We start from the raw sequence: 26,703 nt of genomic DNA on the forward strand, positions 1-26,703 counted from the left end.
ATGTTTAAAAATGGCCCAACTGCCAAGTCTATTCCCTGCAGACTGACATCCTCAGAAAGAGACTTTTAGCAGCCTCCCTTTCAGCTCAGGGAATATCCTGCTGAGGTATAAACCCATTGCAGGCATGTCCTGGAAGATCCCCAAATCCTGGCTTTTCTCATGGATGACCACATTTTGAAGGAGCTAAGCAGAGAGACAGATGGACATCTCCAGAGACCAGACATCTCCAGGTTTTTTGCTGCCCGTAGGTGCAGCCCCTTTGGCCTGCTCACCCCAGAGTGTCCACCCTCACAGAGACAAACAGGAGCCAAAGGGGACAAGGAGAGGGCTCTGCTGAGTTACCTTCCTGTCTGTTTGTAGAACTGCTCCTCAAACTCTCGGAGAGCCTTGCGAAGTCTCTTCTTATCAGCTCTTGTTTCTCTGAGATGTTCGAGCAGAACTGGCCTGTGGAACAGAGACAGGAACATGAACCCCCCTTGTGCTTGGGAGGGTTGTAAAGCCCTGGATTTGACCTTCTGCTCTGGGCCCTTGGCAGGCACTGACCAGAGCCCCAAGACATTCCATCACACTCCATACTCAGTTCTCCTTCCCCTTTACTGGTGTTCCAGCTAATAAAGGAAGGCAGAGACTCTGGTCGATGGAAGAGGGGAAGCATTCAGGACTGAGCCTTGCCACTGGCCTAAATTCCCTGTGGAATTCATGGAGTTGACAGGGCTCAGTATCTCACAGGAGGAAATGCTGCAACTGAATTACAGTCAACATGCAAGCCCTGCTCCTATTTGCAGCTGCTCCCAATCATTACTGTGATGCACTTGAAATGCTAGTGGTACCCAGAGGCATAATTTTTGGAGGCCATGTTTTAGCTAGTGTTCAGAGAATAAGGGTTTAATCAGAGAGAGAATTCTGTTATGACATTTGCTCCTGGTAATTTTTTAGTTTTTTTTTTTTTTTTTTTTGCATAGTGACAAAATACACAGAAATATCTTCCCAGCATTTATGAGCAAACTATTGAGGACATAATTGAGTTACATAGAAATCTAAGTAATTTTTGATTTCTATAGTGTTAGAGTCTAGTTAGTTTCATTTATGCATCTAAGACCTTTCAATCAAAGGTAAGATACCATCCCCTAAGGTATGAGAACATATCTGTTCCTGGAAGACACAAGTTACCTTTCTCTTCAAAAAGTTGTTTGAATAAACAACTCAAACCACCAGTGTACTGCCCAAACAATGAATCTCCTCTGCCTCCTCTCTCCCATGACAAAGCACTAGATCATTCCTTTGTATAGAATGTACCTTTGCAACAAGTATGGCTCATATTTCTTTAAAGGCTCATATTTCACTTACAAAGTCTACAAGAAATGTTTTAAAACATGTCGGGGGGCGGGGGGGGGGAAGAGAGAACTTACATTGTTGCCTCATGTAAATTGGACATTGACAAGGCTGTTTGCCTGTAAACTTTCTTTTCATCCAGAGGTGAAATATGTGCAGGCTCACTCTCCTCCTGTGAGTAACACAGGTGCTCTTCAACAGGGAAGCAAGACATTGGGCCAGATGATAACTCATGGCTGCTTTGAGAATGGTCTTCATCTGAGTCTTCTTCCTCCTGCTTGGGAAATGCAAAACATTATCCAATTAATTGTTTACATTACAATACTTCCAGTAATAGGCTGACAGTGTAAAGAATTAGGATCTGACTTCCTGGATGTATTAAAAACAGAACACACATATTGAAAGGTTTACCAGGTCTGCCTGAGGTTGTTCATGAAAGCACTCATGGGGTCACTGGGTGGCATTGCCTACCAGGAGTGCAAAGGACAGAAGCTGGCCCTGCTCCTAAGTATCTCTAGCCAGCAATTTATTTCTGTCTGCCCAAAAGCCTTTACATGTAGCAAAGATTTAACTAACATTCTGTATTTATGTAAACAATGCAGTCTGGCTGGAACTTCTACTCCTCTTATATTCACATCTCCTGTGTGTATATTATATCCAGATGCTTTGCCTGTAGAAAGAGTTGGAGGAAGAGATTCCACAGTTTTATAGCCACTAGTGTTAACTACTGGAGTAGACTGATATTGGTGTCTTGCTCACATTCCTCCACCCTCAGAAAAAAATGCTGAGCTATTGAAACTAGGGCTTAAACATAAAAACTCCATAGGGCAAAGGTCCTAACAAGTACCACTTAGGGGGAATTTCAGTGAAATTTTTCAATGAAATACCCATGTGCAAGCATGCCAAGCTTTGCACTGTGGTTTTTCAAAGAAATGTAAAGTTACACTGTCATCTAACAAGACAATAATAATTTTTTTAATTGACCTAGCCCCAATTAGTATTAGACTAGTATTTTTGGTAGACATGCTTATTAACTTCCACTGTCTTCACTCACTATGAGACCAGTACTGTTCCATTGCTCCAATATAATATTAAAGTACTACAAATTTCATATATGTGCTACATGATTGATAAAAGCATTGTTGATAAGATATAAAAGTAAGATATAGTGACAGCAGGGTCATTCATGGAAAGAGAGTGGTTTCCTTCTGTGTTGCAGATGCTTTCCACAATGGAAAACTAATGCCAGCCTTCAATGTCTTACCCAGCCCACTGAAGCTCTTGCCTCAGAAACTGCTGCTGTACATTGGAATCTCTAGCATGCATAGAAGTTGAATTTTACAGAGCATTTTGAAGTATCAACACCCTGTATTAACCAATGAGCAGGATTTTTGGTATCAGTAGTTCTATGGTTGCTAAATGGACATACAGGTAGAAATCAAACCCAGCATTTAGTATGTTTCCTTGACATTGGATGAATTCTTTCCAACTTACAATTGTCGTGATCAAAGATGGAGCAGCCAGAAGTTTCTTGATAATTCTGTATCTGTCGTAAAGAGGTTTCATGAGACTCTTTTCTTGCTTAGTGACCTAAGGAGAAATCATAACAAAACATAGCCCTCAAAAATTAAAATAAAAAGGTACATTTAAAAGATTCTCATTTTCTCCTGTAAAGCTGAGAAAGGTATTAGAAGAGTATGAGCAGATATGTATTTTGCTTCAATAGATATTCCATGGGAAGTGTAATTTAATCAATGCAATTTCTGAAAAGGAAAATGACAATCTATTCTCTAATGGAGAATACCCAGTATAGTTTCTCACTTTCTTGAGCCACACTGCCCAGGCAGAGGGTAAATTATTCTCTCTCTGAGGCTGCTGCTAGAGCAAGAGGAGTTCAGGTGTGCTGCTGCTGTGCCTTGCATTGCCAGCTCACCTCCTGAGCTGTGATGACAGTGGCAGGAATGGCACAGCCTGCCTGGGACAAGGCTCTGCAGGCTGCACATGGAGCTGCCTCTATGCAGGATTGCTGTCTGCATTCCTCACCTGAGCTGCCTTCCACAATGGGCATTTACCATCTGTTCATTTACTTTGTTCTTGGCCTTTCATGAGCACTTGGAGCATTGATTTGGAAGGGAATATGATTTTAAATCAGGTGCTAAGTGCCTGATCCAGCCACAAATGTTCACAAATACAAAAATATGCCTTAAGGAAGCTAGCTGTGCACTTGATTGACTTACTGCACTAAGAAGAAAAAAAAAAGCAGCAAGTAAATTCCACAAGGGGGAAGAAAACCCAAAAACAAGACAAATCACCTCCCCCCCCCGCCAGCCAACTAACCACACCATGCCACCACACCCCTACACCCCCAAAATAACAATTTTCTCAGTGGTAAAGTGTCCAAACAGGGTCATTTGCTCCCTAGTCCACCATCAGCCTCTGCCCATCAGCTCCCACACCTATGAGCACCCCCTGGGTGTAATTTCACTGATTTTTGGCACTACAGAGAGGCCCAGGTGCACCCAGCTCTGATGAGTGAACACATGGCAGGTCTGAAGAGACACAGAGTGGCTGATGGCACAGACAGTAGTCCAGAGCTGCTCAGACAGACAAATGCCTGGTCAGCAGGAGCAAGGGGGACAGTAGACAATCACAGGCTGGGGACTCTGCACACATCTGGCTGATGGAGTGCTTGGGGACTGCTTCTAGAGCCACCCTTCACTGTGCAATGTCAGGGCTTGTTTATCCCACTTCTCTTCCCCAGGCATCATGTTCCATTTATCTACAACGCGTAAGAGCTCCAGGGAATGCCAAACAAGCCAGAAGAGGTAATTTGTTTTGCTTTAAACCTGCTCAGTGGTCTCTGTGTCTGACCTTGTCAGGTAATTCTGGATAAAGATGCTGCTGAGCCATACCAGGTGTCACAGGGCAAACATCAGCCCCAGCACACTGCACTGTGTTTCAAGGCTGCTGTAACAGAGCTGCTTCAGTCCTCAGAACACACTCTCTGAACCCTCTGCTGCAAAGGCACCCTGTTATTCTCTTTCCTATTTCTGAATCAAGTCTCTTTTATCTCTACATGGCACTAATAATTTATTTTTTCTGTTTTCCTTCTTAGGAAATATAATTTCTTCATACCCTTCTTGCATACTCACTCCATCCCTCAGCTCTCATTCCAAGCCCAAAGAAGATAAGCAAAAAGGAGGTCAGAAACAGATCATAATTTTAACAGCTGGCATAATTTTCAACAAACAGTGGTGCAAGTTCCATTTTCCTCTACCACAACAACTACTAGCCAGAAACAGACATTCACAAGAATACAGACATTGATATCAAAAAGAAATTCCTCAGCTGTGGAATTCTCAAATCATCATCTCACCAATTTTGGCATTTTTTTCTTTGCACCTACATTCAGCAATGAAGTCCCTTGAAGAGATTTTAAGAAATAGTTTAAGTCCTACTGTGTAGTAAAGGCAAACATATACAACAGGTCATGTAATTTTGTAGGTCATATCTCAGATGGTGCCCTGTATAAAACCTTCCTCAGCTGATAAGCATTTTAATCATACATGATAACAGAGCCAAATCTCCTGTGAATATATAATCTTCCAATTAAATCCTCAAACCTTGCATTTTCCAATCATGGAGAGATACAGAGCCACTTTTTATTTTATTTTAATTTCTAACATATAAACCAAATTCATCAGTATCAGGAAACAACACTTCTACCAGAAAATTAGTTTCAAATAACTAAAATTATGTTAATTGTGTAAAATTCATCTAAATATATTTAATATACCAAAAATATTGGTGAGAGAAGTTAGATAATTTTTAATTTATCTGTCTTTCCATGGCATACTTACAGGTTGTCCATGAATACTCTCAAAATATAGTAGACATTTCTGAAGATTGATTTTTTCCAAAGCCATTTGCTTTTTTGTCATATCCTATTTAAAAAAGTTATTTATAAGGTTATGAGTCAGGATTTCATGACAAGGGTACAGGTACATATCTGTTTAATAATCTCTTCTTCCCAAATAAACATTAATAATGAATTCTATTTCTGTCTGCACTGAGGTCAATGGGGACTTGGCATTAACTTAGCAAGAACAGAGTCCAAAATTACATGACATATATATTAAGTATGTTTTGTTGTAAAAATGAGAACAACCACCATTCTAGACAAAATACTCAGAAAGCTGAAAAAATTCATAGAGAGCATTCCTCAAATTTTTAATTATTCATCAAGAAAGAGAAATAGATTTGCCTTGGCTGGTAGGAGATGTAGAACATAAAGATCTAATAATGCAAACCCAACCTGTAATGGCAAACAGCTTATTTCTCTTCAAAGATTGCAGTGTGAATCACTGGTACCAAAAGAACACTGATTTCTCAGTGCTGGTGAATATCAGTATCTGTCCAGGTGTGTGCTGTGGGGAGCACACAGTGTAACAGGTATTTGTCTCCTCCTTTCCCCAGCTAGACCTGCTCCTGACAGTTGCTTATTTTCACCTGGGCCAGAACACCAAGGCACACAGGAAGAGAATGGCACTTCCCAGAGTCTCTGCCAGGTCACAACAGAGCCACATGAGCTAGGGCCAGGTGTTCCCAGGTTTGGGGGAGATGAAGTCATGTGAAGAACCATGGACTTGGGGCACACACACAGGGGGCCTTTCTGCAGAGAGCTGATGACAAGGGGGCTTGTAGTGACAACTAAAAAGTGACTACCAATTAGATCCTACCTTTAAAAATAAATCAGCCTTGAAGTGACACTCTTCTAATATCAGAGCACCTTGCTATTAACTTCAACAGGAGCAAAACCTTTTTTCTTTGATGCTCAAATGCAAAAACAGCACAGAGCCATTAATCAGAACTACTAATCACATTTTCCTAAAAGGTCTGCATGAGTTAATCACTCTAAAATCGTCTGTCATTCATGTTAAGAAATGAGCTGCTAACTAGAATGCAGGAATATTATAAATCAGCCAATTTGTTTATTTATAGCTAGTTCTGCAATTAATACAAGGTTAATTCTTTCAAAAACTATTAAGCCTGGAGCAGCTGAGTGGTTGGGAAGAAATGGGGTGATCATTAATATTGATTTTACACAAGAGAAAGAATCTCAAGAGGGCTTAGCATTTGAGCCTATTTCAAAAGCTCATTTTATTAGCAATCTCAAGACAGGTTGGTATTCAGCTAAGTTGGAAATAGTTGATAATTTCAAAATGAGAGAAGGCAGCTGGAGTCACAAACTACAGAATTGTCTGAGACATCTTAGGACTGTAGGCTACATACAGCAGCAGGAGATTCAATGCTAATTAAATAGAAACACTGCTTCATAGCCAAGGAGAATATGAACTGAAGTGGGTCAATGATGAGAAGACAGATACATAGAGGAGCCAGTCTGAGAAAAGCCTTGGGGGACAGGCTGCAAACATTCATACAGCAGGCAAAAGTTACTTGTGATATATAAAGAAAGAAAAGGAGGACTTCTCCTAAAGATAAGATAGTAGTTTGGTTTTCATAACTTGGAACAGAGGCACACAAAATGCTGTGTACAGTTATCTTCCTTACTAGTCTGTTCTGTTCCCTGCATGCTTATGCCTTGAAGCTCACTATTGTTTTTCCAGACAGAAAATACAAACTGGGGACAGAAGGACAGACAGTCCAGTGAGAGCTGGGCCTTCCCAGAGCCTGTCAAAGGCAGTGCTTTGTTTCCATGCAAGCACAGAGTCAGGTTCCCAGGGCCTTGGTCTGCCACTTAGGGATGTGTGGTGCTCATTACAAAGCAGCATTTAACACAAACTTAGAAACAAAAAGTATAAAGAAAGGCAACGAGTGACATGACACCTCCATAGAGCAGTGCCAGCTCCCATCAGGCCAGCTCCAGCCCTGCTCCTCTGGGAAAGGCTGTGAGCCAGAGCTGAGCAGCACAGAGCTGCTGCTGCCCCGGGGCACTGAGGCACAGTCACAGCCACCCAACACTCACACTGGATTCCAAGCTGGGAGCTGGGTCTTGGATTTGTTTTTTGGGGGATTTGGTGCAGTATTACTTTATTACTATTTAATATTATTTATTTTTGGGGGATTTTCAGCAGTATTACTAAAGTTGTGTTTTTTGCCTTTTATCTCTTGAACTCTTACATTTGTACTCTTAACCTATTTTTTTTTTCCTAAAGCCTTGTAGCTAAACCCAAGATGAGCTATTACATAAAATACCATCTCCCAGTAATATACTGGGAGGTGGTAATTTATGTGATACAAACAATAACAGGTGGCCACCCCTTTGTGGGGTACTGAGCCACGCACAGGCCAACCCAAATTTTCTCTTCGCCTTCTCATTCAATGACTTTACTCACAGGCTTTTTGCAGGAGGGGTGTTTGGTTCTGGAAACCATATTCTGCTGTTTCCTATTCAGGTCTTGTGCTCTGTACTCTTTAGATATACTGGGATCTTACTCTGCACTTTTCTAAGGACACACGTGCTCCCACTTGTATTTCAGCTGGGTTTTAGAGGTTTTCCACAGGGAACTTCAGGGGAGAACTTGGCAGGCTTTCATGGAAATGCTATCTTTGGCCAAAATAACTAAATATCAAAAAAAAAAAAAAGTTTAGCTGCTGCTTAGTTTACTATTAATCTAGCTCAGATTCTAGTGCAGGATCTAAATGTTATATAGAAAACAAAATCTTGCACATAAAATACATCTACAGTAACACCAAAGTTGTTTGTAGCTGAAATGAAGCCTTTGATCTTTGCTGTTACCACAGACATCCTTGATTCATTTCACATCATTGGTGCCACAAACCTCATTCTCCCCCAAAAGTCCAGGATGACTCATAATCAAAATCCAATCTTTTTTGATGTTATGCTTAGGGAGCTACTAAAATATATCATTTTGGAATAGATCAATTTGATTTCATGTTATTCCTGCTCAAGCCTCTGTTCCCCAGCAGTTTTGATAACTATTACCAAGCACCTTTGCTAACAGATAGTTTTTAAAACACAAGTTCTCTCCATAAGAAAACAAAAAGAAAATAAGATTTGTTCTAAAAAAATGAAAATATTGTAATGTGCAAACATCTAATTTATATTGCTTCCTTGTTTGTGAGAATATTCCAAGCCTGTATTGCCATTTCTTAAATTTAGAAGGTTCTCTTGGAAAATTCGGGGAAGTTCAAAAAAATTGAAAAATGAGTGGGACAGATACCCACTTATTTTTATAAGAAAGTTTTTTGAACTGGATTTTGTCAGAGACATTTGTTTTGGTGTCATCTGATCTCACCCCATTAATAAAAAAAATTAATGACTGAAAATATTATCCTACAGTCTGTGCTGTTAGGATGTTAGAGCTATCTACAGAATCGCATGGTTTTGTTGCTTTTTTGTTTGTTTTCTGGTTATGAAACACATTTTCCATTTCATTTCTCTTTCTAAAGAATTAGCACAGAAAAAGAAACAATTAAAAAATCAGTCATGTATGCAGTGCCCAAGATCTGAGAAGCATGGCATTGTTATGCATAGTCCTGGTTTTATATAGCAATTACTTGTTTGAGAACCAAGAATAGAAACAAAACAAAAATTAAAAATTATCTCTGCTGGGTACTCTCTGCTACTGAAATCCACCCAGAATAATTTCTTAGTTCTCACATAGTTTAGCATTTAGTTCTTCACCCTCTCACCCCTTCACCTTTCTAATTCACCAGTCAAAGTCTAAATGTTACTGTCAACACTTAGACTTTAGGTACCTTTGAGGGCAGAATTTATTGTCCTGCTTGGTGGTAATAGCATCAGAACAGCAACATCCTCTGCAGCAAAAACAGCCCCCAGAAGAGTGGGGGTTTGGGTGGTACCTATTGTTTTAGAGAACCCCATATTGTGCCAGGAATGTGAAGGCACAGCAAAAATTTAATGTATGTTCTGGTTTTAAAACAAAAAAAACTGATTTCCCAGCCAAGCAATCATGTTCCATGGAATATTGCTCCTTCATTCAGAAGAGTAATTGAGAACATGGGAAGGAAGTCAGGATCAGCACAAATGCACAAGGTCAGGAGAGCAAAGCTGTCTGAGCAGTTGTGCTGTCCCTGTCACCTCAGTGCACGCTACTGACTCTGCAGAGGCCTTCAGCATTTCTCAGCTGAGAGGGGATCTTTATCATCAAATACCTTCAGGAATGTTTTTAGCCACACAGTTTCTGTGGACTCAAGGTGCTTGTGCTGCCACCACTTTCAGAACACCAGATATGCAGTTCTGGGCACACAGCCTCAAGTCAGCAGGTTCCTGCAGTGCCTGGCAAACAGTTTCACATGAGCAGAAACATGCTCAGTTTTTTGAGCAGAAAATGCTTAGCACTGCTTGAAAAAGCCTTCTGCACCTCAGCAATTCTTCTCAGAAGAGTCACTTCTGGAAACTGCACTAGAGTTGCCACCTCACTAGAGAGAAAATGCACTGCAGTGCCAGCAGACAGAGGATGTGCGCTCCCTGGCACACCCTGAGCCAGCCACACTAACATCTGCCTCAGGGGAGAATTCTGAGGGAACAGCCATGCTCCTTAAATACCTTAATAGTCTCAGGAAGGTTGAAGTGTTGTCTTTTCTCCTTTAGTCGTCTCAACACACTGTCCATGGTTTCTTCCACAGAGGGAGCTGGTTCCATGCTGGTGGCCTCCTGTGTGCCAGCCTCTTTAGAGGTGCCACTGCCTTCACACTGCTCATTTCTTTGGGACACTGTGGACGTACAGTTTTGCTCTTCTGACATTCTGAGTTTCAGCTCTGAAAGGCAAATTGCATGGCAAGTAAATAGATGAGAAGTATTTGCAAAGGAGTTTTCTGTGACACTACTAGGGAAAAAAACCTGAAACTTCCCTACTCCTTGCTAACAATTATTATCGTACCACAGGCATGTAGGAAAGTAATTATACTTCACTTTAATGTGTAACATCTTTTGCTTCCTAGAGCAATTTAAACTGTCCCTCTGCCTTCCAGAGGTCACCCTGCCATGCCAACCCAGATGCTCAAGTGGTCCTCACAAGGAGAAGCCACCCCTTTCTTAAATGACTTCCCTTGGCAGAAGAGCACCTGAGCACCCCAGCTGAAGACAGAAGCTTCCCAGTCAGCAGCCTGCCTGGATGTGATAAAGCATGTGTGACTCTATTAACTTGACACCAAGCCAAAGCCCCTGGAGCTCCAGGGACCTGCACAGAGCAACAAGGAAATTGAATTAAAATCTGAATTAGCTCCCATAAAACCAGATTATGTTCCAAGCAAATGCCTGTCTGGTGAAGGACCTTGGGCAAGGCAGGAGATTGATGTCTCCAACTGTGTTAAATTTGTTGAAATCCATGCAGAAACAGTAGCATAATTTTTTATTTGTGACAGTCTGAGGATATAGGTCAGATTTGTGGGGAAAACCAGTAATTTTTAGTAAACCCATAGAGTTAGAAAGGATAGACAAGCCTTGCAAATTTAAAGAAGGATCTACAAACATTTGAGTGTTTTCCATTTCAGTTGTACTTGGCATGTGAACCTCATGAATCTGGCTTCATTTAAAAGCAGTACCATTATCCAGGATAATAACAATCAAGGGTTGTCACAGGATTGAGGCATTTGGGGTGTGAAGGTGAGGCTGATCTATGAAACCTAGACCCACTGGACAGGAGATTGAGTGGTTGAATCAGAGATACAATCTTCAGAAAAGTAACCATGCAGATTGGCCATTTCTTTGCATTTGCCCTTCCTGTATTTGCAACACAGAGTTCAGGGGAAATAATAATAGTAATCATCATCATCATCATCTAGTATTCATACAGGATGGTACTCAAGGGGGAATTTCCAGAAGAAATTTACTGAAAGACGAGTTTCTACTTCTTCATTTACCACAATCACATCCTCTATATCTACATTATTAACTACATCCAGAACAGAGATGAAAGATAATACTACAATTTATTTAGTAGTGAGAATCCATTTATAACAGGGCAAAAAAAAAAAAAAAAAAGATTTAGTGAATTATAAATAGCCTTCAAAAAAAAAAAATCAATCAGTCTTCTTGGCTACAGACTCTCCAAGGGAAAGCATCTGATACACCCACAGACATTAATGGAGTGGTATGCAGACAGTCAAGGACAAAACCTGACCCTCAAGGCCAAATTTATTATCAAGGAAAGATCTGTTTTTATGATCAAAATAAATTGAATCCTTAGTGATGTGTGTCCTCTGTCATAAAGAAACAGTTGCACCTACATTTGTGCTATTACAAGGAAACTTTTAACTTCTGTGTTTTAGACCCTCATGAAAGTGCTCAGAACAACACTGCCTTCTGCATGAATGTTTTTAGTGATGAGGGAGAGATGATGGCTTTTCCCCCTTCCCCTTTCCAGCCTTGGTACGGAGGCTGAACTGGCTCACTTTAATCCCTGCTTTCAGGAATCAAGACAAGGCATATCACATAATATCTTTCTTGCCATTGGGAGACTTACTGCCACACATTGTGAAAAATAAGCAGAGCAGTGAGGTTAGAAAACTGACTTGAAAAGGTTCCAGGTACACTCCCCTTTCCAAAAGGCTCAGCAGCAAAGGGACAGAACACTCTATTACGTACCTTTGAGCTGCTTCCGACCTTTGGCCAGAGCATTCATCCACTTCAGAACCTCAGGATTGGAAGTCTTGTCACCATGAGAAGGCTGAATGCAAAGGAAAATGTAAAGAATGTAAAGAAAGAGAAGGAACTGACAGTTAAAGGATCAAACAGATAAAACCCTCCCCACCCCCAGTGTGCTACAAAATGTCTGTACTTCTGACTGCACTCTATCAGAGCCATGCAGAGCATCTGGCTTGATCATGGCATTAATTTGTCATGGCTTATCTCTCCCCATTGTGACACAGTGCCACAAGGATCTGAGTGTTATGTCTCTGATCCCAAAAAGGACAGCACTGAATGTTTCAGTCTCTGACTAATTGGATAAATAACCTCGGTGACTTCAAAAGGATTGATCAAATACCTAATTTTAGTCAAGTTCCTAAGTGATTTCCAGGATGGTAACTGAAGCTCTCTGTCCTTTGCAGGAATAAACTCTTACTATAAGACTAGGATGCTCTTGGGAAGCAGCATTTTCAGAACTTCAACTGATCTGCTTAATTAATCAAATGAAAAATACTGTGCAAGAGTGATTTCAAAAGAAACAAACAACAAAGGCTTTGTAGATCAGGGGTTATTTTGCATTTAGAAATTGCCTGCAAATTAAAGAGAATTTACACTGAATCTTCAAAACTCAGGTATATAAAATTGCAAAACAGTTTCACAAAATCCACCTTCTGAAATAATTCCTTTTCTGACCATATTGTGAGAGTTGTTTAGGTATGAAATTGTCCTCCTAGGAGCTTATGATGCCCACAGAGCCAAACAGTGCACAAGTTTAAGGTTTTGGCCATTAACAGGATTAAAAGGTAATATATAATTTGCTTAATTTTACAGTCAGAAAATGTCACAAACTTCCCTGATTTGTGTTGTACACCTCCTTAGCATCAGGTATGTTTTAATATTCTTATACTGCACAATTCCCAGCACAGCACTCACCACTGACCTCAAACAACCCCCACAAGTTTTATTTCTCTGATTTTTACCATCAGCTTGTACAGAGCCCCAGGCTTTGGAGGTTCATAGGAGCCTGCCTGAATGAAGGGATCTGCACAGCAGAACAAGTTTCCAGGCAAATGACTCCTACAAAGCAAATAAGTAGCTTTCCACCTTTTGCACCATTTTGTTTCACAAGCCTGTCAGCGGTGTTTCACCGATTCACACTTCTCAAAGATGGATATTTTGCAATAAAGGTAATCCAAAGAAAATTAAAAGTCTCAGAACTACTGCATACACTGAAAGATGCTGAAAAGCTATTCATTGAAGTTTTTCCTATTTCATTTTACCAGAAATACCCTATCTCACATTGCTTTGAATAAATAATTGTTTAAATACACTGGGATTCTTGCCTCCATCTTGGAGTACTTACCTTTTCAGTTATTGTCTTACCAGGTATTTTTTTTCTTGCTCAAACTTTTCTTCATACTTCCTAATTTTTCTCTTGAGGCTCTGAAGATGCTTGGTAAGTTGTGTTACTGTCTGTGGTTCTTTGCAGTCTTCACAGCTACACCTGGAAGAACTTCTTGGCCTGCAAAAGCCAAAAGCAGATTTGTGGGATCCAAGAGCTGGCTATAATGGACCCTGCCTTGTTTTCAGGCACACTTCACACTTAGCATTCCAGAATTCATGGCTATTCTACTCTTTCACTGGATAGAGACTACTTAGTTTTATAAAGTAAGCATAAAATAATTGCTTTTGCTTGAAGGTACCCCTAGAGTATTCTAATGGGTTCACCATCTGTCTTTCATTCTCTCTTTTTTTTTTTTTAATTAATCGTGGGATTTCTGAATATATTTCAAAAAATTAATCTAGTAGGCAAAAGCTTGATCCAGTATTTACATTTAACACCCACACCTTTATTCACAAATCTTTCAAGTATAACACGAGATTATGGTGACATGATTTGTAAAAGTAAGCTCAGGGAGTTTTTCATTACTGGAAATGAACATTATCATTTGGAAGACAGTTTAGTTTCTGATTATTTACAGTTACAAGTCAATAGAGCTGATTCTTATCCATATGCAGCTGAAGCTAAAGCTCTGCATATCAGCTTTTAAGAAAGTTAATTTATCTCTGAAACTCACAGCTTGGTTTCAGGAAATCCCATAGAAGGACTGTTCATATGCTTTATGCACTGTCACCTCTCATCAGTGACTCAAGCTACAGCTCAATTACAGCTGAATTTTTTAGTATTATACCTAGAGAGCCCTCTCTATCTTGTGCTCACTCGTCATTCTAATTACTAACATTTAAAACTGTCCTTGCTAACTGTAATTAACAAAGACTTCAAAAAAATATTGTACACTGTTATGACTGAGGAAACACTAGTTCCTATTTCTGGTGTTGCAAATCATCCACTTCAAAATACACCACAATAAAAACATTTCCTTTTTATTACATAGCAACAACGGAAAAAAACCCACGAAGAGTCAAAGGTTGTGAATTGCAGAAAAAGTCTTAAAAATGCATAAGGATTAAAATAGATTTTCTTACATCATGAAAGGTTGAGCACTTGGTGGAGAAGGGGCAGACTCTGTGTCTAGATTAAATCTCTGGCTTTGGCTAAAGATAGAGCAGCGTGGTGACAAGAGAGGATTGTCTCCATCTGTGATGTGATACAGCAGCCGGCTGGTCCCTAGGGAGTGATGCTCCTGTGGGCTGCTCTCCATGTCATTCTGCCAGTCCCTGTGGGCTGGCACAGGCTCTAGAAAGAGAGTAGAAATCACTGTGGACTGAGGGGCACTCACATGGGGTACAGCTACCTAGGTCAATAAAAATTTGTCTTTACAGAAGTATTCCAAGCATAAGTATTCAAAGTGAGCAGCAAACAGATCAGCAAAGTGTTGCATGCAGGGTGGACACAGCACTGAGGATGAGAAAATAGAAGTACTGCCACTGGCTTCACATAAATCCCTTCTGAGTTCCACAGGAGGAGGTGGATGGGTGTATTTATAAACTATGAAGTAAAGATGGAGAGTTTCCCAGAATAGAAGCATTACTTGTATTTTCATAGATCTGTTTGCTTTTGAAAGCCACTTTCCTGAAGAAGATGATGACTGCCCACAATAAGTTTTATTTTGTGCTTTTTCATTTAGTCCCTTGGTGAAGAGAAAGAAAGGTCAAAAATATAATATGTCCTGGTGATAAGAACCTCCAGGGCTGCTTGCAGCATCCTGCAGGATTTTGTTGGATAACAATAACATATCCTTGGCTGAAAGAACACAAGCATATGAAAATAACAACCACAACCAAGAACATTCAATTTATTTACTCAAGGTCATGGGCAGTGGCTGCTTCTTGGAGGAGTTTTGCTTGTGGTACATGTGTTAACAATGTCTTGGACTTTAAATGCAAACCTCAACACAGATGCCTTAAAAGGTAAAATTTGTTTTCTAGTGATGGTCAAGCTAGAAAAAGTAGGAATTGATGAACCTCATCACACAGGTTCTGCTTATGGGTAGTATGAGAAATAATGGCACATTACAGGGCCTACCTAGGGAACATCAGGGGTTCATCTTCCTGTACTCTAACTGAGTCCATTGAAGGGAATATTCAATATTCAATACTGAATCTTCTTCCTCACCCTCAGTAGGTGAAATGCATGATGATGATCAAACTTAATCAATATTTTTGCTATCAGATTATTGGGATTTAATGCAGATTATACTTTCTAGGGAAAAACTCCACAATCTCATAAAAGTTCTTGCTCAAATTTTTTTCTCTCTTGCTTTGCTAAAGCAAAGTTTGTGCCCTGACTCAGGTTCTCCTACAGCAGTTTCCACAGTACATTATATTTTGCACCAGCTACATTATTTTCTTTTTTTTCTAAGCACATTCATATATACAGCTTTTTAATTAATATCTATTATTTTGCATTTCCAGGCAGCATGTGTCAATTCTAATCAGTAATATATTTGCCATATATCATGCATTCTAATACATTTCACAGAATCTTTTTATTCAATGGAAGTCTAAAATTGCCCTGAGAAACAACTGTACATGAGTTTACTCACAGAAGAACTGGTAGGTGTAGGTAAATTCTTTTACCTTCACTTTTGATTTTCTGCTTTGCACATGGGACATCACATTCCCACGCTGAGTGAGTATTTTTTCCAGGATTTGAATGAACCTCTGTAGTACATTTTATTTGCCCTCTTTCCAACAAATACCAAAACTGCAAATCCCTATTGCTACACTGTGACAGTGGTGAAAAACCAGGTCTGAATGACACCCTTCAAAAAAAAAAAGCCACAAAAAAACCCCCTATATTTCTCTGAAAAATAGAAAATACAATGGCTTAAATATAATTTTATTGGACACTATCAAACTGCTCTTGCTTTACAAACAACAAAATTCCTATTGTATATTGTATAATCACAGTTTAGTCTGTCAAGCAAAAGATACACGACTCTTGTATTTACAAGCTCATCTATTCTTACCAGCATCATCAATTATAATTATGTTAAGCATTTTCAGATTGAGACAATGTAATTGATTGTTAATTCTAACCTTGCATCCTTCCTCTAAGTACTTCACACTCTGTAGGTCAAATTCAGCTCTCCAAGATACCAGAGCAACACCCAGATCTCCCAAACCTTGTATGAGATTCAAATCCTCCCACAGAGAGACCCCAGGAAGGCACCTGGGAGAGGCAGGGGTGGAGCACTGAGGTGTCCTGGGCAATCATGACACTGACAACAGGCAGTGACAATGGCTGGAATAATTGCTGTCCTGCAACAAAAGTGTTCCCTCTTTCCTCATCCTGTAAAATTTTAAAAATTAATACCTTTGGGTTTTGATCTGTTGTTGCTGCTGGGTTGTTTTTTTCTGAAGAACAGTATTGTCAGTGAGAAGAACCTGACTTCCCTTGCTTTAATTTCACCATCTTTTAACTCCAAGAAACACATAATCACTGGGAAATTGGTTGACTAAGAACAATTGCACAGTTTTTCATGTTCTGTTATTACAAGGAATAAGTATTAAGTATTAAGTATTAAGTAGCAGTGCCCTCATTGTGAAAGGAAAATGATGTGATAAAAAGATCAGCTAGTGACGTGATAAAAAGATCAGCCAGTCTGTGTTTGATAAGTGAAGGAAATAACTTTCCAACATTTGAACTCTGACTTCCTATGGACCTAAAAATGTCCTTCATGCAGGAGACAGCCTGTACCACTGCTAAACCATATGGTGACAGACATTGCTGCTCCTCACATCTACAGCCAGACCATTTCATAGGCCCAGCCCAGGATCAGAAATGGAAGAAATGCACACATTCAGGACTTAGCACTCCTGGAAGATTAATACACAGGAAAGGGAGGGGCTGATGCAGCTCCAGTGTAAAACCCACACATAAAGTTCAAGGAGGTTCTTTTATTCTGCTAGCAAACAAAAGAGAGACAACCCACCTGTTTATAATTTGGGAATATTTCCCAAAAGCCAAGGCACTTTCATTTCCTTGGCCTTCTGACAGCAGAGTCCACAAGGCTTGAATACTCATGTAACTTTGCTATGGCCCAAGAAAGGGTTTAGTTCCAACTCTACTAGAGGTATTAGTAGTATTAGAAGTATTAATTAGCATTAAATTACTACCAAATAGTCAGAAGTAGTCAGCAAATAATTCAGACTGATTAATTTCAGTGGCACAAGTACTAAAACATTAGGACATCTCAGAGTGATAACAAGTTCTAACCAACTCCATTTTAAATTAACACTTAAGGCCATCATCCTGATTCCAGTTCTGTGTGGAACCTAAACAAGACACTAAATATTATCCTAAGGGTAGCCCATTAACTGACCAAACTTCTACCTGTCTTCATGTATCTTGTCTAATTTTAGCCTCTATTTTTGCCAAAACTGGGAATCAAAGCCACCTCTACCCAGGCAAGTGACTTGCCCCTTAGCATCTCTTCCATCCCATCTACTCCATGCAGCTTAGCACTGACAGGAGAACACCACAGGAATTAAAGCCAAATTCTAGTGTCTGATAGTCTGCAGCATGGTTCAGCAGGTGGACTTCATATGACAAGTGCTATGGTACAAGCCTGTATTTATGCCTGTGATATTCTTCAAGTGAAGCAATAACACACAGAAATCTCTTGTATAGAAAAAATAATACTCAGATGTAATGTGTTCAGTCCTAAACACATTACACCTGTGAGTGCCTCTATCAGAATTTTTAATTTAAAAGTCATTTAGAAGTCATTTCCTGTAGTTAGGTTCAGCTGCTCATTGCTGCAGGCACTTATGTGATGCAATCTCATATCCAAAAGTTACAGAAATTGCACCCTACTTTTCTATAATTACCCCTTTAAAAAGCTAATTTAGGTACCCATCTCAACTCTTTACAGTCTCGCTTTGGCAACTCAAATTCAGCATCACATATTCAAGAGTAAACTGGAAATTGCTGACTTTGCTCAGAGATAAGTTACTGTTCATCCCCTTAAAACTGACATCCTGAAGCACCCTGTCATCTTACTAGACTGTTGTACCTTCATTCTCCATACATATGATGTATACTTTTCTAAAATTTGTTGACTGGGATGCAAATGGAAGGATTGTGTTAATTTTCCCACATCCACTAAGGAAAGGCTGATAACTAAAGATGGAACACATATGGCACATCCTCTAGAAACTCCCTTCTCAGCCTGGTACAAATCCCTGGACTTCCAGCCAAGGTGGAGCTCAAATAGCCAAGTGTGACAGCTCAATGCATCAGAAGATTTCAGCAGTAATTTAACAGACAGAATTAGGACCAGCTCTGTCTGTGCAAAATGGCAAGTTACTAAAATGCCACAAACCACAAAGCAGATGTTAACAGGAATGAGGGCACATTAAAACCCATTAAATAGATAAGCTTTAACTAAAGCACGAGTTTGAACTGCTGGAGTGGCAGAGCATGCTCTGAAACTGAGCAAGAGAAATGCTACATCATGCAACATTTCCCCATGTGGCTGCAGAGGGGAAATAGGAGTAGAGAGGGGATTGGAAGCTGCAGTCACCACCAGCATAAATAAAAAGAAAATCCAATCAAAACAGCAAAAAATTATTGAGGGGAAACAATTAAGAACCATCCTAGCAATGAACTATGAAACCACCAGAGCAAAATAATGCAGCAAACTACAAGGTCCTGTCCACCCTGACACAAAGGAAAGGAGTCAGTGCAGATTTTGGGTGAGCTGCAGAAGGTCTTTTCCTGTGCAGCACACAAATGCTGACCTGCAGACCTGTTTCTGCTTCAGATCCCTATCAAGGTTAGCCCCACTCCAGGCTCCATAGCCGTGTTCAAGAGCTATTAAAGTATTTGCCTGGCTGGACTAACACATCCTCTTTTTAAAAAGAAAACAAAACCAGGACATTTAGCATTTTTAGATTCCTTCATCTTCATAATAATTTGATTTTTACATGCATCATTCCTTGATTTTTCCAGTGCCAACCTCAAACTTTGAAATTTTTTAAGTGGAACACTATCATTTGTGTAACGCTATAATATTTTTTTGTAAATAACTAAATGTTATTTCTTGCTGAAAATGCTGAGCAAGCAGCTCCTAAAATTATTTCTTCTTAACCCAGATTTTTTTTTTATATGAAACAACAATTGCAAAGGGATTACTGACCTACCTGCCTTAATTTGAACCGTACATGGTGCACGACTTAGGTATTTGTGTATTCATGTCACTTGTCTGTGAGATGTATTAGTCATACTGCCTTTGACCTATTTTTCACGAGCAGTGACTCCTCTTCTATTGAGCATCACGACTCTGCCAGCCCTGTGACTACAAGCCATGAATTGACAAAAACAGTGCTGAGCCTTAGGGCTATTTATTTCTCTATTGAGGAAAGAGGGAGAGATAACACACCACAGTTTGCCCAGCTGGGTAATAATACAGGATCATGAATGATTAAAATCCACATGCTGTAAAACTCACCTTCGCTATCTCTCTGCTGATGCATTAAATTAAAATCAATAATAGGAGAAATGAAGTGATATTGCTCTGACAAAAAGAATGACAAAAATAGAATTACATGATATGGCAGGTGATCTCACACAATACAGACATAGGAAGTAAAGAGAGTAAATTTACTTGGGGAAAAACAACAGATTAAAACTAAAAAATAAAATAATTGGGATTCTTAAAACCTCTCTGAAAAGGAAAATTCCCTCTCAGAAAACTGGAGAGTTACAGCTGTTAATTTCCATTCTTTTACCAGGTATCACCCCTTTTTACGTTACACAGCCTTTGCAGGAGGAAATGGTGCTTTGCATTAGCTCTGCACTGTTTCCCAGAGGGCTGCAAGCCTGATTTTAAAGTGCAAGTCACAAGGCTTTCTTATAATTGCAAATGAGAGCACATCATGGCACGCTGGCTTACCTCCACAACTGGCCCCATCAGCTTGCACACTGCTGTGGGCTGGAGAAGGGGCTGTGTCCTTGGGTGCCGGCAGCTGGGGAGTTTCCTCCTGGGCTGGCAGAAACGCAGAGCACAGATCAGTTTCCAGGGCTTGCAGCTTCAACAAAGAATTCTGCAGACAAAAGCAGAACATTGGGCTGGGTAGAGAACAACGGGGATCAGCAATGCTCTTCAACTCCCGGAGCCCATCGGCAGCGCCTGCAAAGGGGTGTTCCACTGCCAGCTCCGGGAGGACGTGGGGAGAGCAAACGTGCACTATTCCATGAGTTTCTTGACTCCTGGTTATTTAAGTCCCAATTTACATGGATTATTCATGGCACGTGGGAAAGATGACTTTGTCAGCAAGAGGCGATTTATTCCAGGCAGCCAAGCTGAGATGGTGTCCCTCCTCTTGGGCTTGAAGCAATACATTAAGGAAGTATTTCATTCATTGGGCTGACATCACGATCTGATGACATTATGTCCCTCCCCATCTACCATTCATAAAAAATCAAATCTCCCTCTCCAGCCTGTGAGTGCAGTGCACAGCAGTGAACAAAGAGTTACTGACAACACGATCACTCAAGGGATTCTTGGGAGAGAGATTTTTTTTAATTGGCTGTTTTAGAGGTACTTCATTATGTAGACAGGGCTTTTATGAGGACTGCTGCCAGTTCTACAGGGCAGCAGATCATTTGTGATCCGCTGCAAAGGTAAAATCAACACATCATTGTCACTGGCTGCAGGCAAATCAATGACAGGGACAGTTATCTGCCACCTCACTTCCAGCCTCTGTGCCATGCGTGGTCCAGCTCTGATCTGAATTTCTAATGCTGCATGCAGCACTGAGCTGCACGATCTGACACAAGCAGCTCGCTGTGATGGAAATGCTGTGAAAGCCCTAATCACCATCTGACTGGGCAAAATGAGTCACTCCCCACACCCCACGCATCCAGCTCCCCCATCTCAAGGGAAATACAGCTCAAAACATAAAACAAAACCACACAAGGCTGTCCTAATAAGCACACAGCTGGCACACACAGAATGTACGTATAACATTAAGTCACTCAAGTGATACATATTTATGAAGGACATTTTCTGAAGAAAATAATCTGAGATGCAAAAAAAAAAAATCCTCAAATTCATACCCTGAAAAGTCTTTTCCTCACTCTGTCAAACACCTGAACCAATTTATTGATTCATTTAATGAAAAATGAATTAATTTATTGGCCTGATTTCCTCTGTGTGAGAATACATCACCTATGTGACAAGTAGTTTTATACATCTTTGCATAATTTTTGTTGTAAGGCACTCCTTTTGTAAAAGTAAAGAGGTTTTGGTTGATCTTTTGGTTAAAAAAAAAATCAGCTTGGTTGTCTGAGAAGATCAGGGATGACTTTCTGCCTTTATCCTTTCATTCCTTTTATAAAATTCAGGAAAATTATGGAAACCCTCTTGCCCCTAAAAGCTTTCAGGGGGCAGTGCATTTCCTTGTCAAGGGAAGAGTGCTAACTTGCATCATACATATGGCACTGTTTTGGGAAGTCCTCATTTCCTATTGTCTGTCATCCCAACTAAACCCAAACAAAGTGGCTGTGGAATTATCACAGACAGGCAGAATTTTACAGTCATTAATGTCATCTAGCAAAAGATGACACTTTGTACCAGTTACAAACCAGTGAGGACTCTGATGTCAGCATGGTCCTTACCAGGAGAACAGCTGATGAAAATTAGAGAGAACACAGATGATAACCCATAGGAATGTGTCAGTAAGGAAAATGTAAGTGAATAAAAGGACTTAACCTTCATTGACTGTTTCTTCAAGCATTTGACAAGTAAAATTCCATTTCAAGAAGATACATTCACTTTGCATCACTATTCCTTATGACACATTGATATTTATGGGAAATTCAGTGTAAAAGCATTCTCACAGACTACATTGTTAAACACTGTATTTCAGCAATGCTTATGCTGTTATTCACCAGCTGGTTTATATTTGGTTGCTCTGAATTATATTTTTCACCCATCTGGGGAAGGTGGGTGGATGGCAAATTTCCAGCCACTGCCAAAACACGAAAAGAAAATCATATAATAATGATAATAGAAATACCTTATCTATTTTCATGAGTGTGCCCTTGACAGGGATTTGAGAAAAACACTAAATAGCTTTGATTGTCTTGATGTTACCAGGGAGATAATGAATCTGGAATGTACCACCAATCCCATCTTATCCTCAACCACAGCAGAGTGTTACAGCCCTGCCACACTGCACTGTCCAGGAAAGTCACCCCAAATTACCAGGAAACGTGGCAGGGGACACAGCTGAGAGCAAAGGGCAGCACATCTGCTCTGGGGGAGAAGCAGCCTGTGCTCATGCTGTGAGCAGCTCTGCCACGGCCAGACCTGTCCCTAGGGCCTGCCTGGGCCACCTCTGCTCAGGGCTGGTCAAAGGAAGTTGCTAAACATGTTAGAAGCCAGTGTAAACAGCTGAAACCCACAGAGGGAAAAGTCAGGCCATGGTGGGCATCATCATCAATTTGAGAATGCCCCCACATGGAAATCCAGTAAAATTGAAATCATTTAAGCTATGGTGTCCTATATCAGCTAAGATCTCAGTTCACATACATCAGATATGGTGTTAATTCCAGGTTCATTATGGTGCCTAACATGAGGATTTCTGATGCAGTAATTCCTGATCCATGCTAATGCAAATGAAAGGACATATTACTATCTCAAATGGATCCATAAATTGCCTTGGAAAAATAACCGTATTGTTTTCTCTTAAGAAGAGTATCCTAAAAGTTTGAAAAAGAAGCAATTATAATTGTCTTGGACAAAGGTTTCTTATCTCTTCTTATGTCCTCTTAAAGCAACTGACAATTCAAAGATCTTAAACTAAGCCAATTCTCCTAAAGGATACATTATTACAAATAATGGTAAAACGAAGAAATTTTTAGGAAGTCAGAGAAAGACAGGAAGAGAAACAGTGTAGTCCTTCTCAGCCTTTGTTATTTTTGATAATACTTTAAGAAAACACAGTCACTGAAGTGCCATAGCCTTGTCTGCTGGAGAAAGCACAGTACAAAAGGACTGCCACTGCCAGAGGAAGCTCAGCATGTAGTAGAGACACCTTCTCTACAAACAACTAAGCCTGGACCCACTGATCATCACTCCTTCCAACCAGCGGTTGCTGAAAATGAAGAGGGGAGGCCTTAGGGCAAGGAATCACTGAGATAACAGATAATCTCTCACACCTAGATGAATGCCACACACTGTTATGTCCCTCTGGAGAGTGGGACACTGAAAGAACAAATTCTCCCAGTTCCTCACCAAAATGCTGTGGCACTGAGAGGCAGTACCCTGGCATGGCACAGGACCATGCCCAGCAGGATCAGCACTGTGGGATGTGCTGGTCAGCATGTCCAGGATGCCATAGCCTGACAGGAGACAGTGTGACAAATGAGAAAAAAATTGCCCTTAGAAAGAATTTATTTCCCAGATGAAGGATTAGCATTATCAACATCCTTTGTCTCATTCTTGTGGACATCCAAAGGTTTGATAAATTTAAGAACTGAGGGAAAAGGAAAGGACCCAGGTGTGCCCCAGCCATGAGCTCTGCTCAGACTCAGCCAGGAGGGTGAGAGGGTGAGGAGCAAAGCCCAGGCTTGGTGCTTCCTGCATAAAATGATATTACCCTGACCTCCACACGGTGTTCCTGAATGAAAGGATGCCTGCAGCCTGCCCCTGGGCCTGCTCCTGCTCCTCCCAGACAGGAAGGCAGCTATTCTATTATATCCAGTTTATTGATGGATTTACTGGATTTATGAAATCAGCTAGGGCAGAGAAGGAGAGTAATCCAAGCTTTCAGCATTTAATAACCTTTGAAGTGATTCATATTGGAAAGAAACTAAGCAAAATTCAACCTGTTCCATTTTTTCACTCTAAGGAAATTAATGCTTTTATATGTCACACTGGAACAGCTTTTTAATCTGAGAGTTCAGGTTAAAATAAGATAGGCACATTTTATGTGAACATAAATAAATCTCTGCAGTATCCGTTAAGGCAATATTTGTGCCTTGAGGCATATGACATTTTCAATTCAGAACTTCCTTTATGGGGAACAAACAAGCAACAATAAGATAGAACAAGATATGCCCTGGGTCTGCATAATGCCACGGGTGAGCAGTGAAGAGAGACACCATTTTCTCTACTCCAAAAGGAGAATTTTTCTTATGGCACAGGTTTGCAATAGACCTGAGACACAAAAAATTCTAAGATTTTGCAAAAGAAAGCACCAGGTTGTAACCCTTGCTCATTCCTCATTGGTTATTAACAATTTATTTTAATTTCTAAGCTAATCATTGGGTTTGTTATTTTACCCTGATTTATTACAATATTTTTTTTAGCCTTTAAGGAATCCTTTGCAAGGATTTTAAATGGAAGCTTTCAAGCGGAAGCTTCAGTGAATATTTGCATTTGGGCTTCTCAAAAGAAACAATATCTTAATGATTTCTCCCAGGGCCTGAGGTGGCTCTAGAGAGGCTGAGTGTACTCTCTTGTATTGTCACTGAATGTGCCCTGCTTGTCAGCATTGAGATTTTCTACAGTGAGCTGCACAACAATGACACAAAATGCAGAGGAAACAATTCACTGCAAGGAGAAGATTAGGTCTGAATTCCTTTAAAAGGACACATTGTAGTCTCCCCCAAATGAAAGTCAGGCATCTATTAATAGACATAGATGCTCTCTGGCTCATTATGGAAACAAAGCCTTCTTTCCCAGAGTTTTTCAGGAATGGGCTTCTCTTCACCCAGTTCTTTTCTTTGTTGTGTTGCCTTAGCCTACACTAAAAAACCCAGCTGCTCCCTGTGTAAGTCCCATGTCCCCCCTGTCCTTGCAGTGGGAGTGGACTCTGTGCTGGGGTGCAGGGTCCCCATGTGTGGGGAAATGCTTTCTAGGGTTTCCCACTTTGCATAACCACAAAGCTTGGCTTTACCCCCTGCCCCTCCCAGCGTATTGCTGACTGTGAGGACCTCGCCCAGGCTCATCCACGTTTCAATGGCATCACACCAACAGCTTCTTGTGCTTCACCCACACTGTGCTCCTGGCACAATCCCTGTGAAAGCAGCTTGTTCCAAGTGTCACTGGTGTTATTTGGCTTTCCTTGCTTCCCCTCTTCAGCTCTCCCCTCCTTCCATCTTAGAACCAGAGCACCTTTTAGACTCCATTGTACTGCTCCTAGCTTACTTATGCAGGATGCAGCAACCTTGAGAACTCCTTATTTTTAAACAAAACATATTTATATGACATATAACATATAAATACATAAAAGCATATAATATAAACATATGATATATAACATAAAACCAGTTCACATTTAACAGATGAACTGTTTTGAGCTGTAATAGGAGAAAAAAATCAAACGTTCTTGAAAGCTGTCCCTTCACTCAGTCAGTATTGAGTGATTCTTTTCTGAGCATAAACAAAAAGCAATCTCAAATTGGCTTAAAAAAATTTAAAATCTCTTGCCTCTAGCTTTCAAACTATTTTAGCAGTCTCATATCACATTTTTAAGCTTTTCTTCAAAAACATTTTTAATCTTTCATTAAAAAGCTAATCTAAGATTATTAAGCAATTACATTATTCTAAGACCTTGAAATTAACAAAAAACCAAAACATCTATTCAAAATTTATAACATCATATTTCAACTTTTGGTTACACTTACCTCATTTAAGCTGTTAAATTGATCAGTTGCTTCTTTTGGTGAAATGTTTGTGCTCTGATCTATTCTACAAAACAAAATTTAAAAAATCATTCAATAGGTTGCCTATCTGTGCTGCAAATATCTCGAGCTTTTCATCATGTGTGTATGTAATTTATAAATTACAGGATTAATCTGTTTTATTTAAGAAACAGCATTTCTATGAAAGTAACATCTCTATTTTTTAACCCATTCAAAACAACAGTGGTTTTATTGGAATCCTAAATAATACATTTAAACTGTTAATGAAGCCCTGGAAACTATGACATTAATATCTGGGCTCACTCTGTCGTGTCAAAAAGTTCTACAGATGTATGATCTGTGACTTGTTGAGCTAACAGGGTTAACGCCAAGAAAATGCTCAGACACATGCTTAAATCTAAGCACAATTTGTCCCACATGCTTTAAATCAGGAACAAGAGTTTTCCCATATCACAGCCATAAAGAATAAATCTTTCCATATTTAAATTTGAAGGCATTTCAGGCTCCCAATCTTCAGCTTTCTGCTTTTGCTAATTTCAGAAAGGCCCCAGGTGCCTGGAAATCCTGTAAGAGAGATGTCCTCATTTTCTAGTGAGTGTCACTTGGCTGC

The 26,703-nt window shown here is 40.1% G+C and overlaps 1 protein-coding gene across 5 annotated transcripts in view; it reads right to left on the bottom strand.

Moving 5' to 3' along the window:
* Positions 1 to 26,703, bottom strand: part of FAM13C (family with sequence similarity 13 member C) — a 47,776-nt gene that overhangs the window by 2,367 nt on the left and 18,706 nt on the right. The window contains exons 5-15 of one of the 5 annotated variants that reach the window (XM_036386016.2): positions 26,076 to 26,139; positions 20,332 to 20,482; positions 19,888 to 19,953; positions 14,456 to 14,666; positions 13,352 to 13,490; positions 11,927 to 12,008; positions 9,887 to 10,098; positions 5,193 to 5,276; positions 2,827 to 2,922; positions 1,410 to 1,606; positions 343 to 444 (exon numbers count right to left, since the gene is read on the bottom strand). In XM_036386016.2, coding sequence (XP_036241909.1) covers positions 343 to 444; positions 1,410 to 1,606; positions 2,827 to 2,922; positions 5,193 to 5,276; positions 9,887 to 10,098; positions 11,927 to 12,008; positions 13,352 to 13,490; positions 14,456 to 14,666; positions 19,888 to 19,953; positions 20,332 to 20,482; positions 26,076 to 26,139 — 1,404 coding nt within the window. Of the gene's footprint in view, positions 1 to 342; positions 445 to 1,409; positions 1,610 to 2,826; positions 2,923 to 5,192; positions 5,277 to 9,886; positions 10,099 to 11,926; positions 12,009 to 13,351; positions 13,491 to 14,455; positions 14,667 to 19,887; positions 19,954 to 20,331; positions 20,483 to 26,075; positions 26,140 to 26,703 lie in introns of all 5 variants that reach the window. The other 4 variants (XM_036386015.2, XM_036386019.2, XM_036386017.2 and 1 more) reach the window with 4 other exon arrangements.

Source organism: Molothrus ater, chromosome 8 (assembly GCF_012460135.2).
Source record: "Molothrus ater isolate BHLD 08-10-18 breed brown headed cowbird chromosome 8, BPBGC_Mater_1.1, whole genome shotgun sequence".
In the NCBI taxonomy this organism is placed as follows: Eukaryota; Metazoa; Chordata; class Aves; order Passeriformes; family Icteridae; genus Molothrus; species Molothrus ater.